This window comes from Rhinatrema bivittatum, chromosome 12 (assembly GCF_901001135.1).
Source record: "Rhinatrema bivittatum chromosome 12, aRhiBiv1.1, whole genome shotgun sequence".
Taxonomy (NCBI): domain Eukaryota; kingdom Metazoa; phylum Chordata; class Amphibia; order Gymnophiona; family Rhinatrematidae; genus Rhinatrema; species Rhinatrema bivittatum.
The window spans coordinates 12,630,114-12,646,121 of NC_042626.1; the positions used below are offsets into that span (position 1 = coordinate 12,630,114).

The 16,008-nt window shown below is 49.7% G+C and overlaps 1 protein-coding gene across 3 annotated transcripts in view; it reads right to left on the bottom strand.

Moving 5' to 3' along the window:
* The window catches only part of DENND2D (DENN domain containing 2D), a 35,661-nt gene that overhangs the window by 15,233 nt on the left and 4,420 nt on the right, over positions 1 to 16,008 (bottom strand). For all 3 annotated transcript variants that reach the window (XM_029572884.1, XM_029572885.1, XM_029572886.1), the window contains exons 2-3: positions 2,478 to 2,659; positions 1,328 to 1,440 (exon numbers count right to left, since the gene is read on the bottom strand). In XM_029572884.1, coding sequence (XP_029428744.1) covers positions 1,328 to 1,440; positions 2,478 to 2,659 — 295 coding nt within the window. The remainder of the gene's footprint in view (positions 1 to 1,327; positions 1,441 to 2,477; positions 2,660 to 16,008) is intronic.

Here is a 16,008-nt window from a genome sequence, read left to right on the forward strand (position 1 = left end):
GAGCCCAGCACACAAGCGCCAAGATCATGCTGTGGATTGTATTACAACATTGCACAATTATTGCTACTCAACAAGGCATCTATTCAGCGGGCCAGCTATTCACAGTGCCTGGCAAGGACGGAGCCGGCACGTCACGAGACTTCGCAGCATGGTTTAAGGGCAGGGAATGCCTTTTTTTTTTTAATTTGTGTTTATTCAGGCACGGGTGAACCTTAAGACTCTCTGCCTCGGCTCTCGGAAGGCGCAGTTATCCCTGCGCATCGGGTTCCCAAACCAGCAGAGCTGTCAGTCTGGGTCGCAGCTTCCTGCCAGGGCTCGGCAGGGGGACGGACCCTGTGATTAACTGGCAGACAAGCCTCCCAAATGAAGCAGTCCGGGACGCAGAAGAGGGGGGATGGGAGACAGCCCCTGGCAGAGTAATAATTACCTGGTATATTCTGTGAGCGGGGACCAGTTACTGCCGTCCGGGAAGCAGAAGAGAGGGATGGGAGACAGCCCCTGGCAGAGTAATAATTACCTGGTATATTCTGTGAGCGGGGACCAGTTACTGCCGTCCGGGAAGCAGAAGAGAGGGATGGGAGACAGCCCCTGGCAGAGTAGTAATTACCTGGTATATTCTGTGAGCGGGGACCAGTTACTGCCGTCCGGGAAGCAGAAGAGAGGGATGGGAGACAGCCCCTGGCAGAGTAATAATTACCTGGTATATTCTGTGAGCGGGGACCAGTTACTGCCGTCCGGGAAGCAGAAGAGAGGGATGGGAGACAGCCCCTGGCAGAGTAATAATTACCTGGTATATTCTGTGAGCGGGGACCAGTTACTGCCGTCCGGGAAGCAGAAGAGAGGGATGGGAGACAGCCCCTGGCAGAGTAATAATTACCTGGTATATTCTGTGAGCGGGGACCAGTTACTGCCGTCCGGGAAGCAGAAGAGAGGGATGGGAGACAGCCCCTGGCAGAGGAGTAATTACCTGGTATATTCTGTGAGCGGGGACCAGTTACTGCCGTCCGGGAAGCAGAAGAGAGGGATGGGAGACAGCCCCTGGCAGAGTAAAAATTACCTGGTATATTCTGTGAGCGGGGACCAGTTACTGCCGTCCGGGAAGCAGAAGAGAGGAATGGGAGACAGCCCCTGGCAGAGTAATAATTACCTGGTATATTCTGTGAGCGGGGACCAGTTACTGCCGTCCGGGAAGCAGAAGAGAGGGATGGGAGACAGCCCCTGGCAGAGTAGTAATTACCTGGTATATTCTGTGAGCGGGGACCAGTTACTGCCGTCCGGGAAGCAGAAGAGAGGGATGGGAGACAGGCCCTGGCAGAGGAGTAATTACCTGGTATATTCTGTGAGCGGGGACCAGTTACTGCCGTCCGGGAAGCAGAAGAGAGGGATGGCTTTCAGGAGAGTCTCTTCTTCTTCTTTCTGGCCTCGGAGCAGATTCTCCCGCTGAGCAAGGAGGAATGCAGGAAGGTTAAACACAGAACGCCCATCCCTGCCTGCAGCCCCCGGGGTAATGGGGCAGGTTATGGAGCTGGGCGCACGTCTCCTACTTGTTGCCGTATTGTGTCGTCCCCCCCCGTCCCACACACACCCCCACCCACACAAGGATGACGACAGGAGCCCAACAGCAGCAACATAAATCCACCCCCCCCCCCGAAAAATGATCTCGGCTCTGCAGCTCCAACCCCTCCCCCTCCCAAGCACGGAGGCTAGGCGGTCCCCACATAATACTTCTTGCCCCCTCCCCCTCTTACCTCCCACCCAGTATCCTGTCTCCTCCCCTAGCACCGGAATACCCCTGCCCCTCCATCCTTCCCTACCTAGCACCACTATCCCCTGACCCTCCCACACCCTCACCTTACCCCCTCTCTCCTCCCTTACCCAGCACCAGTATTCCCCGACTCCCCGCACTGTCCCCTGACTCTGTATCCCTTCCTCCTCTCTCTCTCTCCACTCTGCCCAGCCCCAATAACCCCTCTCTCTAGCATCCCCCCCCCTCTGTCCTGCAGCAAACTTCTCTCTCCTCCACCTCCTCCAGAAGGCAGATTCTCATATAAAAAAAAGTCTCCCACGACCCCTCCTCCAGCCCGGGTCCCGAGACCGTCTCCCGTGGTGGCCGGTCGCTCTCGTACAGTGCCCGGACGCTTCCGGCTTCAGCCTCGGCAGCGCTGATCAGAGCCAGGACAGATGTGCAGGAGTCGCTTTCGGCACCTGCACAGCTGCTTCCACCCACCAACGAGGCCCACAGGGCTCCCAGCAGATTGCCTTAACGCTGCAGCCTATGGTGGCTGGGGGAGGGCAGCGGTGCTACCTCGGACGTGGCACTTTGAGTGGCTGCACGGGTCACGCAATCCCAAAAGCTTTCAAAACAAAATGTAAAACCCGCATCTCTTCAGTAAACCGAGGAGTCTGTACAGCGTTGCACCAGGCAGAAGGTTTGTGTTACCTGCAGCGTTCAGGGGATGCGGAGCCTCCTGCCTTACCTTTGGGAACTGGTAGGTTATTTGAGGTTCGTAGGCTGCTCCGGCTTTCTGCTTTCTCAGCGACACTACCACCAGGTACTCAAAGAAGAGGTGGCCCCCGGAGTAGCCCAGCGTGGCAACCTCGGCTCTGCGCCCCTCCGGCTGGGCATTGCCCTCCTTCACTGGCACCTCCCGGATCGTTTCTGGGGAAGGGGGGGGGAGAGAAAGGGAGGGGGTGGCTGTGAGAAAGGCGAGCCCACGCGAGAGCCCCACAGCAAGCCCCTCAACACACACACAAAAAAACCCCAAAAAAAACACACGCCACAGGGCAGCGGCAGCTCCCCACCGTGTCACCCGGCAGCCAAGGCCAGGGAAGGCCGACAGGCTCTCTACTCGCCGCTATCATTGCAACGAACAACTTTATTTATTTAAACTTTTTCCTATACCGTCGTTCAGGGGATATCGCCACCACGGTTTACAACAAGGCACATAAAAATGATGCTAAAATATCTCAAGTTACACAGGTGCCATTAAGAACCTGCCATACTGGGTCAGACCAAGGGGATACTGCTCTCTCTCTTACTTGTGTTAGTCTTGCTGTTTTGATTGATGGAATAGTTAGGAGTGCTTTGTTGTCTGATCTCAGGTTTCTGTTCGGGACATGTACGCGAAGGGCTGTGTTCAGCCAATCTGCTTTTTCATTATGTATTATTTTATGTATGGTGCATAGTGTTTTGTACTGAATTCTTTGTTCAATGGGTAACCAGTGTAATTCCTCCAGGGTATCTGAGATGTGTTCTCTTTTGCCTTTACCAGTCAAGATTCTAGCAGCTGTGTTTTGCAATATTTGTAGTGGTCTTAGCGAAGTGTATGGTAGACCTAGTAGAAGGGCGTTACAGTAATCCATGCTTGCAAAAATCAACGCTTGCAGTACTGATTGGAAGTTGGCAGTTGTTAGAAGCGGTTTAAGTCTTCTAAGCACCATGATTTTAGCATATCCTTCCTTTACTTTTAAAGATATATGTTGTTTTAAGCTTAGTTCTGTGTCAATTATTACTCCTAGGTTCTGTACTTTATCTGCTAACTATTTTTTGGTTATTTGAGTATAATTGGGTTTTGAACAATCTCAATATTTTTTCGTTCTAAATGTATAAAATCTGTTTTCTCAATATTAATTACTAATTCCATTTGGTTTAGTAGTTGTTTGATGGTATCTAGATACATGTTCGCTATGTTTAATGTTTTTTCAATTGTGTTGTCGATGGGTAGTATTAATTGGATATCGTCAGTGTAGATATAATGTGTGATGCCCAGACCAGCCAGCAGGTGACATAACGGTAAGAGATATATGTTGAAGAATGTGGCTGATAGGGCTGAACCCTGTGGTACTCCTGTTTGAAGGTTTATTTTTTCTGACATTATGTCTTTGATTTGACTTGAAAATATCTGTTGCTTAGATATGACCTAAACCATTTGATAGTTTTACTTAATCCTATTTCTTCTAGTCTATTTAAAAGTATGTCATGATTTACGGTATCAAAGGCTGCTGATAGGTCTAGCATCACAAGAATGTAATGTTTACCACTGTCGAAACCTCTCATGTTATCTGTTAGCGTAAGCAGTAGTGCTTCTGTGCTATAGTGTTTTCGAAAGCCATGTTGAGATGGATACAGGATATTATTGCTATCTAAGTGTTCTGCTAGCTGCTTTTGTATACTTTTTTCTATTAATTTTGCAATTAGGGGTAGGTTTGATACTGGTCTGTAATTGCTCAGGCTAAATGGATCGCTGTTTTTCTTCTTTAAAATTGGTTTTACTATTGCCCCTTTTAGTGTCTCTGGCATGGTTCCTTCCTCTAAGGATAGATTAACGATCTTTGCTAATGTTGAGGATACTGTGTTTGCTACTTTTTTTTTATGTCTATGGTTGGTATTGTGTCATTTGCACGTGGGGCGGGATTTAGTTTTTTTGAAGATAGAAAGGGACAGGAGATGCACGGTGCGGACAGCATCCTCCCTCCGCTCGTCCCCCGGCACCCAGAGGCTGGGAGCTCTTCCAAAGATGTGCAGAAGGCACGTGGAAAGGCGCTTTGCGGGCACCTAGACGCAGATATCCTACCCGTCAAATACCGGCTGCACTCCCTCAAACGGAATCAGAGGAATGAGAGGGGCCCAGATCCTTCAGACGGCCCTGGGGGATTTGGGGGATCCTTCTGTGGTTTGCGGTGGCCGTCTTTATGCCTGTGGTGCTCAAGCCCGGCTGGTTTCCAGAATATCCCTCAGGAGTCTGCATGAGACGTGTCTGCGCATGCTGGGTCTCTATTTACAAAAAAATGTGCATCTCCTTGCACTACCTAAGACGCCAGCCGAGTGCCAAACTCCATCCATAACAGACGGACAGGACCGCTTCCTGCCCTGGGACCCTGCCTGTCCTTACCAATTAAAAACATCCTGACTTTAAGAGCCACTGCAGAGCAACCTACTTTACCAGCCATACCATAGAGGCCGTCAGTGATTTCATGCAATCCAAGGTATGGCAAATGCTTCCGAAAAAGAGCAAAAATGGTTTTTTTACACTTTTTTTTTTTTTTTTTTTATAAGTCATCGCTGGCCCTGCTTCGGGAAAAGCATTCTCTCTCCTGCTGCACGGCCCTTGCTGGAGGGGACGTCCCGAACTCCCAGACCGTTTGGGAAGGACTTGAGCGCGTGACCGGCGTCTAAAACAAAAGTCCAGCAAGTGACGCCAGCGAGCCAGAAATCCTCCCCCCACCCCGAGGACCTGGAATGCAACCCCCCCGCCCACAGCAAGGGAGGCGAGGGGCCCACAAGCAGCAGAGCTGAAACCGCTGCCCTGAAGAAAAAAGTCTTCCCCAGGACAAGGAAGAATTGTTTGTGCGCAACAAAACGCCACATTCTCCGATTACCCAAGCCATCCAGGCCAGGGTCTCTGCTGAATATAAGAGGGGTGAGCAGGTGGGCGTAGCCACCCAGCAGAGCTCCTCAGAAAACAGAGCAAGAAGTTAACCAGGACCCCTCACTGCATCTGGCACAGCGTCACCTCGGTCAGACTCTTCCGGATGTCCCGGGAATTACAGAGCCTTCCCTGCCACCACGGGTCGGCCGAGGGTGATAACCGGACAAACTCTGATCGGTAGGGCTGGACGGCGCTTGGACTCTCCCGGCCTCTGGCACCGGCTCCGCCGTGGCTGCTGATGGTGGCCCGTCCGCCCCACCGAACCTAGAATCTAACCGGCGGTCTCAAGATCGCATGAGGCAAAGGAGAAACCGTCTCTGCGGCCCCCCCCCCCCCCAGACCTCGGCCCCTCACTTCACCTGTAATCCCCACACCTCATGCCACATAAGCAAGGTGGCCCATGCATTCCAAAACCAGTGCTCGCTGCTAGGCCGCGGCTCCTGCAGGCGCGGCATTCAAGGGCAGGCCAGTGCTCACTTGCACAAAGACGAGAATACAAGGGTGATGGATTTATTTAAACATTAAGGAAATGCCTTGGGCTACAATGAGACTGCATAGTGTGGAATTTTCTTTCAGGGAAAGAGCACAAGAAAAAGAAAAAAAAAGACGCCAGCCCTTTGTATCGGGCATTAATCCCGCTCTTGCTGGATCATTCATGACCATAGCCAACGGGATTTACAGTTAGGGACCAATAAGATTCCTAATCAGACAGTACTGGGGGAGGTGGAATAGTGGTTGACTGGGCAGATGAGGAGGTGAGAACTAGGAACTCTGCTGATTCCGGATCCACTCCCTGGATCCAGTTCCTGATCCGTTAGCCTGGTTCTGTCTCCTCTTCCATTCCTACTGTGGAACTAGTTCAGGATTAAATGTGGATTGGTTTTTGTTGTAACCAATTTGTGGCCTTCCATTCACACACATTCAGGTCTTCGTTAGGGTTGTGCATTCGTTTCCTCCTACTCGGTGCTAACGCGTGTACCCTGCCGACTTTCTAGTAACACGTGGGAAAACGGTTTGTATGCAGGTAGTTTTAATAATGAGATGCACGCAGACTCTCCGTTTTCCCACGTGTACTAGAAAGTCGGCAGGGTACACGCGTTACCACCGAATCAGAGGAAACGAACGCGCGACCCTCGTATTCGTTTCTCCTGGAATAAATTACTCCAGGAGTGAAACCCATTCTTATTCCTTTAGTTACACCAGGATTAAAAACATGGATCTTGCTTTTCTGGTCTCCTTCCAGTGTGAACTTGGAGCAGATACCGAGTGAACGCACATTCACTCCTGGATTTCTAGAGATGACCCAGAAAAAAAACACAAAAAAAACCAAGATAGGACACTTGAATTCTACAGCTGACGGCTGTCACCTCCTCTCATCCCTCCCGTCACAGACTGGATCACCGCGATCACAAGCCAACAAACCCCACCTGCAGGGCAGGGAAATCCCCGCATCAGTGGGCCGGGGTTTTGGAACCCGATCCAGGATCACAAACCTTTCAGCCCCCACAAAACTGGATCATCAGGGAGGGTGGGAGGAGGGGGTAGAGATGCCTGTGCAGGGCACAGAAGGCTCCTGGCAATGGGCTCGCTGGAAACCATCCCAGGACAAAATGTGTCAACACGGGCTACCATTGTCTAGGTTGCCGTGGAAACAGAAGCCGTCTAACCGGGTTTTCAATGGGGCTTTTTAAAAACTCTTGGCAGCATCTGGGCCGGTGACAGCTTCAGAGAAGCGAAGATATTTTTTTTAAAAAATTAATTAATTAATAAATTAAAAAAAAAAAAACACCCCACAGAAGCCGATCAGTTCGGGATGTTCAGAAGCTTCTTGTGAAAATAAAAAGAGAAACAAATAATAAATAATAAATCGGGCAGAAATTTAAATAAATTAAAAACAGAATTAAATATTTAGGCCTCCGTGTTTTGTCTAAGGTAAGGCAAAAATTCTGTCCACGCCAATTCTCCCCCCCAAGTCATTTTCACAAGTCTCGAATGCACGAGGCCGGCCAGAAACTTAAAATAGCAAAAACATATTAGCCAAATTCTGGGTGTCCTTCGCCAGCAGCGATGCAGGTCGCGTCAGACGATAAATATTCACCAGCGTTGGGGGTCCCTTCCTCCGACAGGCTACAACTCACAAAGGCTTTGCTTTTCCAGTACGGCTACGAGGAGAACCGCACGCTTCCGATTTACTCCGTTCCTGTCTGAAAAGTAATTTTCCAAATACCCTGAACAGCTACTGAAAGAGCAGAGGCCCTGGAAGCCTAAATATACAAAAGTACATAACGAGGCAGTGTGCGGTGTGCAATTCTGGGCACCGCATCTCAAAAAAAGATATGGCTGCACTGGAGAGAGAGCAGAGAGGGGCGACCGGGATGATAGAGGGGATGGAAGGGCTCCCCTTATGAGGAAAGGTTAAGAGAGGATAGGGCTGTTCGGCTTGGAGAAGAGACGGCTGAAGGGGGGATGTGATGGAGGTCTAGAACGGGTGGATGTGAATCAGTTATTTACTCTTTCGAATAACAGAAGGACTGGGGGTGCCACTCCATGAGGTTGGCAGGTAGCACATTTCAAACAAATCGGAGAGAGTTCTTTTTCACTCAATACACACAGTTAGGCTCTGGAGTTTTTGGTTAAGGCAACTGGTGTAGCTGGTTTTAAAGAAGGTTTGGAAAGTTTCCTGGAGGAGAAGTTCATAGACTGCTATTAATCTGGTTGACTTTAGCCCGGATTTTAAAAGGGCTAGACACGTAAATTTTGGGGTTTATGCACACTGTGCACATTTTACAACAGGCCCGGCCACGGAGGCGTGAGCTGGGGGGGGGGGGGGGGGGGCAGGCCAGGACAGTGCCATTAGCCGCTGTCCCGGGGAAGTGCGCGCCAGCAGCCGGCCAACCTGCAGAAGGTACTTCTGCTCTGGAGGAGCAGTAAGTATTGAAATAAAAAATTAGGGGCTAGGTAGGGTTAGGTTAGGGGGTCGGGTAGGAGAGGGGAAAAAGGTAGGAAAGGTAGCGTCAGGGTTAAGGAAGTTCCTTCCCAGTCCGCTCCTTAATTGAAGTGGACTGGGAGGTAACTGGGGACCGGCCGATCGCGTTGCCGCGCATAGGTTATAAAATCCCCCTCCCTGTGTGTGCGCGAGTCACACATGCGCTGGTGGATTTTAAAATCTTGCACACGTGGCCATCAGATTTTATAACATGCACGCGTCCATGTGTGCACACCGGGAACTGCGTGCGGGGGTCTTAAAATACGCCCCCCGACTGGCATCAGTAGCATGGGATAGATTTGGGTACTTGCCAGGTTCTTATGGCCTGGATTGGCCACTGTTGGAAGCAGGATGCTGAGCTTGATGGACCCTTGGTCTGACCCAGCATGGCAATTTCTTATGTTCTTATGGCCTTGGGCCTCTGGCCTACACCCCCACTACTCCCCAACTCCCATTCACATCCTGCAGTAACAGACAAGCAGACTCATCCTGAATGGGTCCAGGCAACGACTCCATCTGACACCCTCCCCAATCCGTCAGTTACTTTTAAAACGTTAAATGATCATCTAAACAAAAGACGAGAAACCTGTCTGATGTGTTACTATCTATAGCCGATGAAATAAGCAGTGTGATGAAATTCGGGGCACAGCTCCTTAACGCACAATACTAAAACATTTTTAACTCCCCATGCAATGAGCAAATGGTATTATTAATGCATCAGGAGTTGCAAAAAGCACACGAACACAAAAATGTGTGAAAACAATTGCTTAGCAGGCACAAAGACATGAACTGGGCACGTAAACCGTGTTTTCTGAGCAGAAAAGGACAACGCTAGAAGTTCCTACCGCAATCTGGGCTGAAGATTTTTATTGTAAAAGGATGGGAGGGAGAGAGAGCAGGTCCTGGACGGGAGCGGTGGTGCTGGTGGTAGTGGGGGAACTCCTGCTACGAGATCCCTTCTACTCTGTCTATTTTAAAACCACTCCAAAGGTTTTTGGGAGGGGGAAGGGGATTCTGCTGAAGGCTTGGCCCAGCATGGCCTATGAGTTAGATGGGTGTGGGGGCCACTAGACCCCAAACCTAAAAAGAAAAAAAGTGGCTTTATACTTTTAAACATAGCCGATTAAGTCTCTAGTCATCCGGCCACATCTGGAGATAGCCAGATGAGTTGTTCAGCTAACTCATGCCCGCCTCTTGCTTCCTAACCAGATAATGCGTTGTCCTGCTAAAATTTAGTTGGATGAGTACAGGGATTGGGAATATTCAAAACTTGCCAGTTATCCAGCTAAATGGCTTTGAATATTGACCTCTATGCAATCAGTTTTACTTTGTTACCTTCCTGAACTAGAAATCCCAGTTCTTGCACTAAAAGTTACTAAAAAAAACCAAAACAGAAACAGTCACCACTCCCTTCTGAACATTCTTCTTACAACGGAGGTGAAAATCTCCATCACAGGCAGCTTTCAAGTGCAGGATGGACAAACAGTTGGCTAGTATGTTAAAAGGCCAGTGAAGCCCACCAGAGGGACCTCAAGAAGCTTCCTTTCACCCCGGTCTTTCCACGAATCTATCAGAGCTCCAGAACTAGTTCCCAGGAAACCACTATGCAAAAGATTAGTCTCAAGGTGAGTAGGTAAACAGGCTCATTAATGCCCACCCACAATGCTGCAGGTTAGACAATTCTCTTCTCACGAGTTTCCAGTTGGCGTGGTTTTGTTGTGCCCGTGTGTACACCTGGTGAGATTTTTAATAGCAAATGAGTGCCACTGGGGGCTACCTCTCTCTCAAGTAAGCTAGCCCACACAAGCAGATACTCTGCATCAAGTCCAGCCAACGACAATCTTGTCCATTCAGCCAACCAGTTTTTGGCCAACATTCCCAGAAGCATCTCCAGTTGGCACACCCCCCAAAACAAGGGGCTTCCAGGAGGACACTCAACGGCAAAAGAAGAGGAACCTGAAAGATCTCAAAAAACGCTGGATAAAAAGGTAGCATGGGTGTCATATTACTCCCGAGTCTATCCACTTTCACCGTCATCTCATGGCCCCACATTCTAGAGCCTCCTTCTAGAGCCCACTTGAATGTGTGGAATTAAAAAAAGGTAAATAAAAATCTTAGAAGGTAAAATTGTTGTACTGGATTGAGTTGTGTGTCCTCTCTGGTGAGAGATTGCTCATTTGGCTTTTCATAAATCTGTTTTGTTCATGGACCTTTACTTCTGCACATTCAAGTAGATTACATTATCCAAGACGGAAGGTACCAAGTACAAGTGTATGGAAAAAAAAATCACTCCCTGAAAAGGAAGTGAAACCGAACAGCCACCTTTATTTTCCGTCACGCTGCACGAATAACGACATCGCTGAAAGAGACTTTACATCCTCTCAGCACAGCATACAGGAGACAATATCTGCAAATGCTCGTCGGAAATTGAGAAATTAACCGACACGCCAACTTAGGAAACCTCAAACAGCTCCATATCCTTCAGTCTGACAGGCCCAGCACCACGGCCCAACCTGGCAACTTAGGAAACCTCAAACAGCTCCATATCCTTCAGTCTGACAGGCCCAGCGCCACGGCCCAACCTGGCGTTTGGATTCTGAATGTTAAAACTTCACTGGATCTGGTGTTCTGGGGGGGTTTTTGATGCACGGCCGGCTCAGTCCCTTGTGGTTTTGAGAGACCTTGCAAGAAAAAGAGCAAGTTGGAAAGTGCATTTCCTTTCCTCTGAGTGAGGAAGAAACCTAAGAACGCACATTTTTATCAGCAGGTCCTCTTTTATGGAACTCCCTCTCGTTTGAATTAAGAAACCTCACCGAAAAAAGTGGTTTTTCAAGAAAGCCTTAAAAATGTATTTATTTAAGAAAGCCTTCTCGAGTCAGACAGACAAGATATAAACTCCACTGTTTTCCCTTAATTATACATCTGGCCAGACTTTTGTTTACAATGTTCTTGTTTTAGATTTTATTTTAGTTTCTTTTATCTGATTATTGTTTTCAAGTTTTGAGGATTGTTTTCTGCGTATGTTTTGTTTATATACTTTTATTGTGATTTTTACGTATGCCCTATGTATTAATAATTATGTATGCGTCCCCTGTATCCCGCCCTGAACGTAGGAAGGGCAGGTAACAAACGTTTAAATAAATAAATAATACATAAATAAAGTCAGCACGGGGTGGAGGAGGAGGAGGAATCAACATTATAAAACTGTCAGGCAATTTAATTTTGTGCCAAAATCACAATTCTTAGACAACTTAATTTCAATCCACCGTGCCGAATTTCAGCCAAATCCATTCAGTCACTGCCAAGCTCAAACATGCATATGGACAGACTCGCCGTCAATAAGAGCTGTCGCATGAGCGAAACACCCAAAAAACAAAAAAAAAAGTCATCGCTGCCGCAAATCCAGTGAAATATACGTTTATCATTAACGTAGCTGTCATGGGCGAGCACAAGTACCACGGAAGGTCATTTTGTGCAAAGGAGACATTCAGGCTACATGCACGGCCATTCCCAGGCTACATCTGCTCCGTCAGACCGTGCGCTCGGCCCTAGTCGCGACCTCCTCACTTCTGACATCAAACGCATCTCTCGCTTCCTACGATGCCACAAGCAGGGAGGACCGGGCTGGACTGCGACCAGCGCTCCCTGTAAGCTTTACGTGCACAAATACATACATCACACATGAGAATATTTGTGCATTGATTGCAACATGCTGAGGTCAAGCTAACCTAAATCCGGCAGAGGGAAGACTGCAGCTTGTGCTTCATAGTGCTTTTTCACTTTGCACTATCTTGATTTAAAAAAAAAATTAAAAAAAAATCTAAAGTCATGGATATCAAGGCCACATGAACAAAGGCTTCCCCGTTCACCTTGACTTAGCACTGAAGAAACTCTGTAACCAGGAGAGGGATTTGTAGGCATCCCTTCGGACTAAACCAGCTGCAAATCACCAGAAACAAAGTTGGGCCATTGTCTGCTTAGTTTGCAGATGGCGAGGCCAACTGTGACATTTGAAAGGAGAGTCCCACATTTCTGCTCTGCCCTGCCAAACCCCTCAGGTCCTGCTTCCTGCGTTGCCCCTGGGTGTCCCTCCTGGTGAGTCCTGTGCTTCCCTGTTCCACTCTCCGTTACCCTTGCCTGCCCTGGTGCTTGTTCCTGTGTCTCATCTCGTCCTTGGACCAGACTCCGTTCTCGCTCACCTCAGCCAGCTGTCCAGCCTCTCTCACCATCTTTGGATCACCATCTGCTGGCCACCAGAATCTGATGGTTCAGCCCAAGGGGGACGTGGTTGGCTGGACAGAAGTCCTACTCCAGGGGTGCGCCAGCTGCTGCCTGTTAAACTTAATAGTCTGACACAGAAAGATGCTTGGCTGCACAGGGCGAGGAATGGTCAGCAGAGAAAGGGAGGCGATATTGCCCCTGTATAGGTCCCTGGTGAGACCTCACTTTGCATACTGGGTATAATTCTGGAGACCCCACCTTCAGAAGGATATAAACTGGACGGAGTCGGTCCAGAGGGTGGCCACTTAAAACTGGTCGGTGGTCTTCATTGTAAAGCATAAGGGGACAGGGGTAGGCAACTCCAGTCCTCTAAATGCCGTAAGCCATTTAAGTACACATCCTGAATATTCATGAGAGGCATTTGCAGGCGCCACCTCCATTGCTTGCAAATACATCTCATGCATATCCGCTGTGGATATCCTGAAAACATGACCAGATTTTGGCACTCAGGGACTAACTATTTCTTTATTTATTTATTTATTTATTTATGAGACGGGGGTGGGGTTTCAGCGAGACATTTAAATACCCCCAAGGTTTCCATGCCCGGGAGGGGAGGCTCTAGAACGAGGGGTCATGAGAGGACTGCGACAGGAGTAATGCAAGGAAAGATTTCCTTTTCAGAGAGGGTGATGGACGCACGGAACGGCCTCCCCGTGGAGGTGGAGGAGACTAGGCCTCTGTCTGAATTCCAGAAAGCCTGGGGATCTGGGAGGGCACGGCAGCGCTGTGGAGGAGCAGACTAGAGAGCCCGTATGGTCTTTTCTTGCCATCAGTTCCTCTGTGTCTTTATTGCGATTCCATAAACCTTGCCCGGGGGAACGTTTCTGGAGCAAAGGCCAGGTTTAGGGTTCTAATTTTGCCTCCTTCCCCCCCATTTTCAAGCAGCAGCTTCCGGGGCGGGGGGATGTGCCTCAGGACTGCTTACTAATGTCCCAAAGAACATTCTTGTGACCCGAAGGCAGCTGAGTAACGAGAGACATTTGACCAGGCCGGGTCACACACAGCGTCAGCAGCAGACATCAAGTGAAAAATGCCTGTCTTCTGCCTCCCCCGTCCCCGACCTTTAACTCCCCCCCCCCTCCCACGAGCTTCCTGCTCTAACACTGGGGCCTAATGCAGCCCACAGTGCATGGGCAGAGCTAGCAAGGTGTCTGGGTCCTATTTTTTGTTTTTAAGTAGTTCCGTTTCTCAGAGTCAGAAGCCACAAACTCAAATGTGTTTCTCCTTTTAGCCTGACTCTACTATTTTGATTTCACAAGTCTGCAATTCACGTACAGAAGAACGCATCATGAACAAAACAAACACCGCAATATTTATTTACCCACTAAGAGTCAATGTGCACAGAAGACGGGACATGGACAAACATGGGTTACGCGGGTTAAAGCGGAGAGTTACAATCTCATCTGCTGGGCACAAAGCAAGGAATCACGGGCCAGAGCGATGTCCTGCCACAGTCCAGCAAGTGCAGACTTAAAAAAAACAAAAAAAAAAAACTCCATGCAAGAAGGGATGTGGACAGAGAAGGGGAACAAGGATGATTGTAAACCCCAGTGTAGAGCTGCTTCTATTACTGTGACCTTACTTAACCACTTAGCAGGTAAAAGTAAAAGGGAGGGCCCGTGCTCGTTAGCAGAAGGCGGACGGATGCGCTACAGAGGGCGTCTGCTGGGCTTTGCCTGTCCAGGCCACATCTAGTAGTTTCCCATCTGCTTTTTGGCCTTGTACTCAGGCAGTGTTCGAATATCTGAGCCTCCCTCCAAGGTCCATCCCAAGAAAATCAACCTCCGATATCCCCTTTACAGTGGGGGCAGAGGCAGGGGTGATTAGTGACGAGGACACTCCCGAGTACGGGGGGGGGGGGGGGGGGGGGCAGGGGCAATTAAGTGAGGAGGACACTCCTGAGTACTGGGGGAGGGGGGCAGAGGCAGGGGTGAATTAGTGAGGAGGACACTCCCGAGTACTGGGGGGGGGGCAGGGGTTGATTAGTGACGAGGACACTCCCGAGTACGGGGGGGGGGGGGGGGGCAGGGGCAATTAGTGAGGAGGACACTCCCGAGTACTCTGGGGGAGGGGGGGCAGAGGCAGGGGTGATTAGTGAGGAGGACTCTCCCGAGTACTGGGGGGGGGGGGCAGGGGTGATTAGTGACGAGGACACTCCCGAGTACGGGGGGGGGGGGGGGGGGGGGGGGGCAGGGGCAATTAGTGAGGAGGACACTCCCGAGTACTGGGGGAGGGGGCAGAGGCAGGGGTGATTAGTGAGGAGGACACTCCCGAGTACTGGGGGAGGGGGCAGAGGCAGGGGTGATTAGTGAGGAGGACACTCCCGAGTACTGGGGGGGGGCAGGGGTGATTAGTGACAAGGACACTCCGAGTACTGGGGGAGGGGGCAGAGGCAGGGGTAATTAGTGAGGAGGACATTCCCGAGTAGTGGGGGTGGGGGGGGGCAGGGGTGATTAGTCTGTGGAGGGTGAGGGAGTGGGTAATGAGCTGTAACGCCAGAAAAAAAGCTTGCACAGCCCTTCCACTGCTTTTGCCCAGGTCCACGGGGCCACCGAGCGTCATTGCCCAGGTCCACGGGGCCACCGAGCGTCAAACAGAAACCCAAACTCTGCCCTACACTTCTACAGAAAGACTTGTTTCCGTCTAAAACTCGGCCTCACTCCTCAGATGAAAAAGACGACGGGGGTTTGGCTTATCGCATGCATGCAAATTCTGCATTCATCGCATGCATGCAAATTCTGCATTCATCGCAGGACTTGCTTTACATAATTCTGGGAGCCCGAGTGGCCGATCACTTGCCAGGGCCAAAGGAGAAAGAGAAAAATCTGTAAAGCTTGTTGCAATTGACCCTGTATCTGGTGCTGCCATCACGTTCTCTTTCGGTTTATTCTAAGCGGTTGCTGAAGTGTTCCCTTAAAATCGTTTGCATCTTGCACCTTCCTCCTTGTGGTCTTACCCTGAACAGCGTTTTCGTGTGACGTCTCTGAGGCGATGTGCAGCTGTTTTCACCCAAGATGTTGCATCGTCTTGAAAAGGTTAAAATGTAATAAATAGCTGGCACCAGAGAATCAAGGTCTCACGTTCTCCCTCTCTCCAAATGTCCTGACTTGCAGGAGGGAGCTGCCGTTTTCCCTACCAGGGAGGATGCACTTATCTAAAAACCCAAATTTCCTGCTAAGCTTATTCTTGTCCACCAAGCTAAAAACGCTTGTGCTTAAGACACGCACTCTGGATTCGATGCTTTAATAAACAGTCCTGAGGACTCAGCCACTGCCTGGTACTGTGGTGATGCCGGCGGAGTTGGCAGTGACG